Below are 8533 nucleotides of genomic sequence, written 5' to 3'. Positions count from 1 at the left end.
ACTTTATTAGCTATATTAAAAGTTTAGTTAGTAAAAAAAAGATTAAGTTGCTGAGTATATTTCTGAAGAAAATTCACACAAAGTGGCTCAGACTTATGACTGAAATACTTCACTGTGGAGGATTTACACAAATGCCGGATGGACACTGACTTTAAGTGGCCGTTTGTCCCAGCTGGAGGCCATGGTTTCTTTTCACCACACCGCCTCTTGTTATAAAGGTACAGTGCTGTGGTCCCAGGTTGGTGCTAATGTGTAATGATTAGCAATCAGTGTAAGACTGATAGCAGGCCAATAGAAATAGAAAAGTTCCCCCAGATAAACCAATGGTGTGGCCACATTGTTACAGCGTTCAGCGAATCCCCAGCGGATCTGATGCAACAGGGCTGCAACTAAAGTTACACCTTCGAACTGCAACATGATGTCCTTCCGCTACGGCGCACCGAAAACTAGTGCCGGCTGTACCGTCTGCTGAGCACATCCCCTGATCCTCTGCACTCTCTCTCTGTTTAGTGTGTTTATTATCTCGCGTGTGACTGGATGAGATAAACAGGGAGGTTACTGCTGTGTCTGAGGAGGCAATTTTTTTTTTTTTTTTACATGTTTTAGTGACTTTTTCCAGAAGGGCACTACTTTATTTAAAAAAAAAACCAGCAACACTCATTTACACTGTAATTTTAATATTAAGTTATTTCTAATTTCTGTAGCATCTAAAGAGAGCATAAGTGCTATACAAACCACTTAAAAGAGAATATTTAGAGTCATTTTTATTTATTACTTCTATTACAAATAATTCAATTTATTTAAAAAGAGGGTAAAATCTAAATGAAGTTAATAAAATAAGCTAAAGTAGAGTAAAAAAAAAAACCAAAAAAAACAAGACATGTTAGATGAGTGTGTGCTGGTTACACAAACAGTCTGTGGCCTCTGGATAATGGGAAAGTCCCCAGGTTCATGACGTAACGGCCGGGTGAACGCTGTAAGCTGCGGATTAATTTCGTCTCCTGTGATCAGGTCCCGGGCACTAGGAGTTGCAGAAGTAGCGGATTTAAAAACTTTCTGTCTGCAAGTCTTTTCGTCGAAATAGCACTTCAAGAAGAGTCTCTGACTTCCAAAAGGGGAAAACATGGCTTTTTAAACTGTGACCGTCTTCGTGCTCACCGTAAAGCTCCGTGTGCTTTGCTCCTGCAACGCACTTTACAAGACTATTCAGAAACTATGGGGTAAGTAAAACTGTTTTCTAGCTTTGGCGGAACAGGGGGAAAGTTCGGAGGAGGATTTAGCAAACAAACCAGTCAAGACATTGATTAAAACCAACGTTATCGGTGAATTCAGTTGTTAATTTACGTCATTTAAAGGTTTATTTTATTAGAGGAGAGGCAGGACTGTATTTTATTACTGTTTTAAAGTGACCATGTCAAAGTTACTTTTTCATGTGTAAAAATAGAATTTCTGTTTCATGATACATATTTTAAAGTGTTTCTGCAGCTTACATTATGTAAAATAACTTTCTATTTCTATTTCTATTATGTGTGTCAAAGTCTAATTATGTTAAAGTCTTTATTATGTTCTCATTTTTATTTATGCAATATATTCTCATGGTGTGTTTCTAAAACTATGTCAGCTCACTGTTTTGTATGTTGCTTTATAATAATTAAATTGTACTGACATAAATTTTAAGTATGAGGATGACAGGTGGACAGAAAAATTAAGAGTCAATTTGAACTCAATGAACCTTAATATAAAGTTATTTTTGTAGTGTCATTTTTAAATATTAATAACTAATATATTAATAATGGTCAAAAAAAAAATTTTTTTTAGGGAATTATTAAATGCTATAGAGCTTGAAATGGGGGGTTTAAAGGGTGAAATAAAATTTGTTTATTTCCTTAATTTTTCCCACAGGTCTTCCAGTTCTATTTCATCCACCCAGTGCACGGTTTGTGCTTTTGAACAATTCGATCGAAGCAGACGACACAATGGCGGCATCGATCCTTCGCAGGAAAATTCCCCCCATTTCCACAGGCGAGCTCGGCGCTCCCCTTCTCCAACAGGCTAGCCACAGCCAATCACTGCCCAGGACGGGGGCGGAGCCTGTGGAGAGGCAGCACTTAATTGGTGAGTTTTGCCAAGACGCTTTTTTATTTTTCCACATCCCGAGGTCGGAGCCGCAGTGCAGCACGGGGCTAATGTCGTACAGTGAGTACAGCTAAGTGGATATTTATCGAATGCAGACGATGCTGTTCAATCATTTTCAGATGATCGGTTAGTTGTTCACTTGGATTTTTCGGATGTATTGCTTGCTTTTAACTTAAGCTTTTATCCTCTCAACCTTCCGTGATTTAAGAATTTTTTTTCCTGAATTTCTAGTTTTTATTTGTTATTCTATACAAAGAGCTGAATGAAAAAAAAAATGGATTGTTTTATTCACTATATGGTTATTATTTTTAATTTTTTATAGGTGATGGTCACTCAGATTGGATGACGGAAAAAGTTGATTTGTCTTCATTTGTGTCGACGACCGAGTCTTCTCCAAGCTCTTCCCTTCCACCCTCACCATTAGAACAAGATGTCAAGGTGCCCTCGGATCTGGAGGTCATGACCTCTCTACTGCAGGAGGAGCTGGCTCAGCTGGAGGACTACTTCCGCTCCGAGTCCACATCCACGACAAGCAAGTTGGAGAAATCCTCAAAATGTGACAAGGGTGCTCAAGCCATGGGCTCCCAGTCTTATTATCAGTTACCCTATGGGTCGTATGGGTCCAGCCAATCAGAAACCAGCCCTGTGGTTGTTACCTTGGCAACAGGGGAATTGGACCTGGCCAGCTTCTGTGGCGGTCCCATCGGCAGAACCAAAATTGCTCGACCCGCTCCATACAACTACCATCACCGCTACCACCACAACAACGGGCGAAGAATAATCAGCGAGGCTGTGAAAGTAGGGGAGGAAGTTGGACTTGATACGTGGGGCTCCAGGGGAAGTTACTCAGGAAGCACAGAGTTGTCTGTGAACCACTACTCCACACTGAAGACAGTGAGCAAGAACAGCCTCGGCAGCGTCAAGAAGGTGAGAGAATGTGCTTTATCGTTGAAGGAAGAGGAGAGTTATTGTTTTTCAGAAGGAATGTTTTGCAGCGAAGAGATTGCTCGAGGTTTTTGTCTGGGCGGCTCGTACGAGAGCCACCACAAGCGAGAGGGACAGTTGATGCACAATGTGAAGGTCAATGTAAGTTACGACAGCACGGGGCTCGATGTTTTGCACTGCAGCAAAGATGGAGGACTTTCTGGAAGTATTCCCCCAGAGACAATGGTGGCCGGTGACGGCTACTTCCACCAGTCAATGGCCAGCACAGAGCCTTACCATAGCTTTATAGGTGACCTAGATCAGCCGTCACAAGCACAGGCTGTAGAGCCCCAACACGGCCACTACCTCTATCCAGAATGCCTTGCAGACCAAAGCTATGAATGTCTGTCCAGAGGGGAGGGCGAGGGGCCGCTGATGGGCGCCCCAATCCACCGCCCCACCCAGAGGCTAAAGGATGAACACTGCTCCATCAAACCATCTCTAGTGATGGGCGCCGCTTCTCTGGAAGCCAACAGTGGAGAGAGGAAGCAGAAGAAGAGAGACCAGAACAAAACTGCTGCTCACAGGTAAATGAGTGACTTTTTTTTTCCCCTCTTTCTTTCTTCATAAAAACATCCTTCATAAACATGTTTTAAAAAAAAAAATAAAGTAGGTCATGTGTCTGATAATACAGTAATGAAAATGTGGTATATAACAATAAAAAGTAAAAAAAATAGTCACAATCACAACTAAGTAAAGTTATTTTCTTCATCTAGCCACTGTTGTAGTGGGTCATTACTGTTCATATTGTTGCTTTTTCTTAGCTTATCCATCCACTGCTCATACTTGTTGTTTTGCTTGACACTTTAACATGGCTGGAGTGTTACATAAACCAGCCACCCCAGTGCTTTAAATGTCCTACAGAGTGTAGGAGGGAAATGGAAAGTCCCTCACTGCTTGCCAGATTCAGCCCCACCTAACCATTTCTATAAGTCTGTTTTGTCTGTGTGCGTAAGTTTCAGTTAGTCACATCTGTGTAAAATGAGATATATGTTGAAAAAGTCTATTTAATGTTGGGGGAAAGATAGAAGTTTGCAAAGGTGGAAACTGATCAGTCATGAACCCTGCAGTACGTGGAACAAACAGCACATGATGTTATCTCAGGGAAGGGGTGTCTGAGCTGTGTGAGTAATCCGCTCTATGTAGCTCAAAAGGTCACGTTCACTTGACTCATTAATAAAGATGCAAGGCAGCAAAAAACCTGTAAGACCCACCGAATGCATTCTTTCCTACTGCAGGTACAGGCTGCGTAAGAGGGCGGAGCTGGACTCTCTGGAGGAGGAGCTGCATGGCCTCGAGGGGCAGAACCGAGAGCTTCGTGACAAGGCGGAGTCGGTGGAACGAGAAATCCAGTATGTCAAAGATTTACTGATCGAGGTCTACAAGGCTCGCAGTCAGCGACTCAAACAGGATGGCAGTGCCTAAAACGCCCACGCTGACCTCACCTCCAAAATCTCCCAACCAGCAGCAAGAGAAAAATCAAGTCAAGAGCACCAACTGGTTTTTGTCTCACAAAAATGAAATGGTAGTTGCATGATTTTCGTAGTTCTTTTCTAAAAAAAAAAAAAAAATAAAAAATTTTTTTTTTTGTTCCAAGAGGATGGCGAAACAAAAACAAACCTTTCCTATAAAAAGAAGAAAAAAAAAGGAGAAGTTTCCAGATGGGTGACTAAACTATTAAAAGCCTTAGTGAGGTGGCTTCCAGAGGAGATGCTGAACTTGTCCGTGACCACTGTGATCCGAACTGCACTCACAGCCTTGTGATGACTGAGTTTGCGCTTGCAATGATTGATCGTTTACAAAATGCTCTTTGAATTAGTAGTAGTGGTTGAATTTGCTTGTGGTTTTTGTGACACACATTGGCAGCATCAAGGCAGATCCATACTAAATATATATTTTATTTTATATTTTTATTTTTACTTAATAATGTTCATTTATCATTTGCTTAAAAACAATCAAAGTGAATAAAGGGATTGCTGGAAAAAGTGTGTAACATGCTCTACAAATATTCATTATCAGAAACATTTAGAAATTTGTATTGCTAAAATGTTGAGTATTTACACTTCTTTACCCCACTGAAATACCCAATGCATGTTTGATTTTGGAAAAGCATGTGCGAGTGTTATTTGAAGGCAATATTCTGTTAACTGCATGGCTTCAAGATCTCCACCGCGTCAATTTAACTGAGTTGACTTTACTCTTCTCATCAAGCTGGCGACTTTTCTCTGAGTTCCCCCCCCCACACCCCACCCCCCCGCCGCCGCCGCCGCCGCCAGTGTGATCCATGCTCAGGTTTTGGTTTTCAGCTCTTGAGAAACAGACAACATTCACTGGCTTTTTTCCTTTCTCTCTCCTCTCTCTCTCCCTCTCTCCCTCTCTCGGCTGTATTTTGCGAACAAACAATCACCTGTTGACGCAACAATAAATTGTTGTTGGGTAATGGTACGACTTCATGGGAAATTCTGTTTTTTTTTTTTTGTTTTTTTTTTCTCAATTGATCAATTTGATGTATCTGAAATTCAGGTTCTTTTAATAGTCAATGTCAATGTCAGGAAATTATACATCAGGTAAATTGCAGCCAAATAAAAAATAAGTTATGTAGTATCATTCATCTCTGCCTTTGGACTGTTCTTCACTGCATGCTGTTCATTGTTGGTCCATTAAAGCGCCTCGCTACGGGCTGTGCAAAGTACACCAACTGCACCCAGAACAGCACACACACTGAATAAGAAGACTGTGGGATTAAGAGATAGAGAGAGAGAGGTGTAGAATAAACCCACTCTGCCCCTCCCATCTTTTTTTTTTTTTTTTTTTTTTTTTTCGGCCCAGCCCCGTAACTGCTGGTTCCAGCCCTCTTTTTTGGCTGCAATGCAGTCAAGAGTCCAAGTGATTTCCCAAGATTCACCACTGGACGGCGGGACATCGACTGGGCAGGCTTTGAGTGACACCTGACCGTTCTGCAACAAAACAACCTGCTTTCTTTTAGATTTAGGCGCCAGGAGTGAGTCGACTCGTCCAAACAGCCTCACAATGGGGGAGGGGGGGGGGGGGAGGGGGGGGGGGGGGGGTATGTTTGGAGACACACTAATACACAGTCCTCATGTTATTTTTTTCCAATATTTTACTGCTTTGTTCCTGCTCTATGATTGATCCGCAGGGCTGAGTGGAGCCATATCAAGCTCCGGCAGTCAACAGACAGACATAAATTGCCTATCTCATCTCCCAGCTCGCGGAGGGTGTGCGAATGCATGTATACGCGTGAGTGTGTGTGAGCGTGAGTGTGTGTGTGTGTGTGTGTGTGTGTGTGAGTGTGTGAAATCTCTTGGTATCTCTCCTAGCAGTCGTAGGCCTTTCAAGTGCATGAGGCAATATCACACAATACTTGCACAAGGAGGAGAGAGATACAAGTGAACTATCGGAATAAAAAAGTACTGGGTTGACAGAGAATGCCATTAAATCTGTTGATTCAGTTTTCTTTCTGTTTGTTGTTTGTTTGATACAGACGAAATGTAAAAACGGATTGTACTGCTGATATAAGATGTATATTATAATCTGTTTTTGCATTGTGTTCAATAAAGTTCTTCACTATAACATTATCTTTTTAAACATTTTAGATCAGATGAGAATCCATGTATCTATTTTTATTCACTTATCCAGGTTTGTAAATGATAAATCATATGAATATGATGCTAAATGTAAATGTTACAAAAAAAAAGAAATCAGCCAAATTACAGTTTAAAAAGAGCAAATTTGAGGTATATGACCAATAAAGCAACATTTCAATCAAAAACATTGAATTAAAATGAATCAAAATTGTGATGTCTTTACATTATAGAAGAATACTGAGCCAAATATATGATATGCACAAATTAAATAACACTAATGATGCAAAATATGTAGTTTCAGTGAGAACTACACAGATATCCAGAGTAATGTAAAGATAAAAGCACATGTAAGGATAAGAGAGCCACGTTTTAATTTGCAATATACATGTATATATATGTGTGTGTGTGTCCACGCGCGCATGTGTTTGTATATATATGTATGTATAAAATATAAATATACACTGTAATGAGGGTTAATTTGACATGAGCAGGTCTACAGAGAGACTTGCACATACACTGTCTACAGGGAGAAATGAATAATTTTCTCATGAGCGCAGGCAGAATATTCTACTGAGATCTGCTGCATGTAAGGCTCCTTCACCACCAGGTGTCGCTCTAAGCTTAGAAAAACACTTGCTGCACTGGAGCCCTGCAGGGTTGTTATTTTCACAATATGATTTCTACACTCACCCTGAAACATTGCACACTATATTGCAGTCTGGATCTACGCACAGTTTGTGTTTTAATGTGGATCACATGGAGAGTGTTAAGATAAGATGAACTTTATTGATCCCACAGAGGGACATTAAAGTGTCGCAGCAGCAAAACACACAGTACGAAAATAGACGCATAAAGATAACAAACTGAAAGAGCAGTGGTGGAAGAAGTATTAAGATCCTTTTAATTTAGTTTTAGTTAAATAAAAGTAGTAGTACCACAGTATAAAGATACTCCATTTCAAGTAAAATTAATTCTTACTCAAGTAAAAGTACATAAGTATTGTAAAGAAAATGTACAATTATAGTGCTTATATTTAACTACTTAATATTCCAGGATGGTTTCAGGTCTAACAATGAATTGTATTTTATAAACCTGCCATGTGTTTTGTGTGTAAAACCTTAATCAAAAAAGTAACACAGCTGTCAGATAAATGTAGATGCGTGAAAACTACTAATTTACTAAAAATAATATTTTCCTTTGAAATACAGTGGACATCTAAAGTAGCAAGAGCTCAAATATACAAGTGCCTTTAGTTTATTATTATTATTATTATTATTTATTATTATATTATGTTTTGAGGCTCATAAATATCACACATAATTGAAAAAAGCACTAAATTTGCACTTGAAGGAATGAAACTGGGTGGAGGGAAATATGTCTTTAGTGTCGTATTTGCCGATAGCACTACTTGAATAGGATGAAAAACAGTTGTATTGAACACTTGAAGCAGCAAAAACTAATTGCGTTCAGTGTGTGTCTCATAATGGAAACAGTGGTTCAGAAGAAGTAAAATTTCTGCTTTGATTTCAGTAGAACCTGCTCAGTCAATATATATATATGTACATTAGTATATGTTCCATTTGTTTGGTAAAAAGGTGTTTAACTGTTTTTTTTTTTACAGCTAAGGCTGTTTCATTTATCTTCAATTTTTTTCGTAACCATGTGACTGGTAATCTCATGTACACATCTGTTACCGAGCAGTAAGACATGTTTGTTTTCTTGTTCTGTAACTCAATCCTTATTATGACCTAATGAGCAAATGATGATGTTGAAATATAACCAAATCTACAAGAGGCGGATTTAGAGTT

General features: G+C 39.6%; 1 protein-coding gene across 1 annotated transcript; it reads left to right on the top strand.

Annotated features, from left to right (window-relative positions):
* Positions 1-1028: 1028 nt before the first annotated feature.
* LOC111238517 lies at positions 1029-5377 on the top strand. The gene is made up of 4 exons (XM_022768079.1): positions 1029-1220; positions 1903-2115; positions 2459-3647; positions 4359-5377. Exons 2-4 carry the CDS (start codon positions 1977-1979, stop codon positions 4543-4545), a joined length of 1515 nt encoding a protein of 504 aa, XP_022623800.1. The 5' UTR covers positions 1029-1220; positions 1903-1976; the 3' UTR covers positions 4546-5377.
* Positions 5378-8533: the final 3156 nt, after the last annotated feature.

This window comes from Seriola dumerili, unplaced genomic scaffold (genome assembly GCF_002260705.1).
Source record: "Seriola dumerili isolate Sdu_G_001 unplaced genomic scaffold, Sdu_1.0 BDQW01001414.1, whole genome shotgun sequence".
NCBI classification, from domain to species: domain Eukaryota; kingdom Metazoa; phylum Chordata; class Actinopteri; order Carangiformes; family Carangidae; genus Seriola; species Seriola dumerili.
This window is presented reverse-complemented; position numbering and strand designations above follow the sequence as displayed.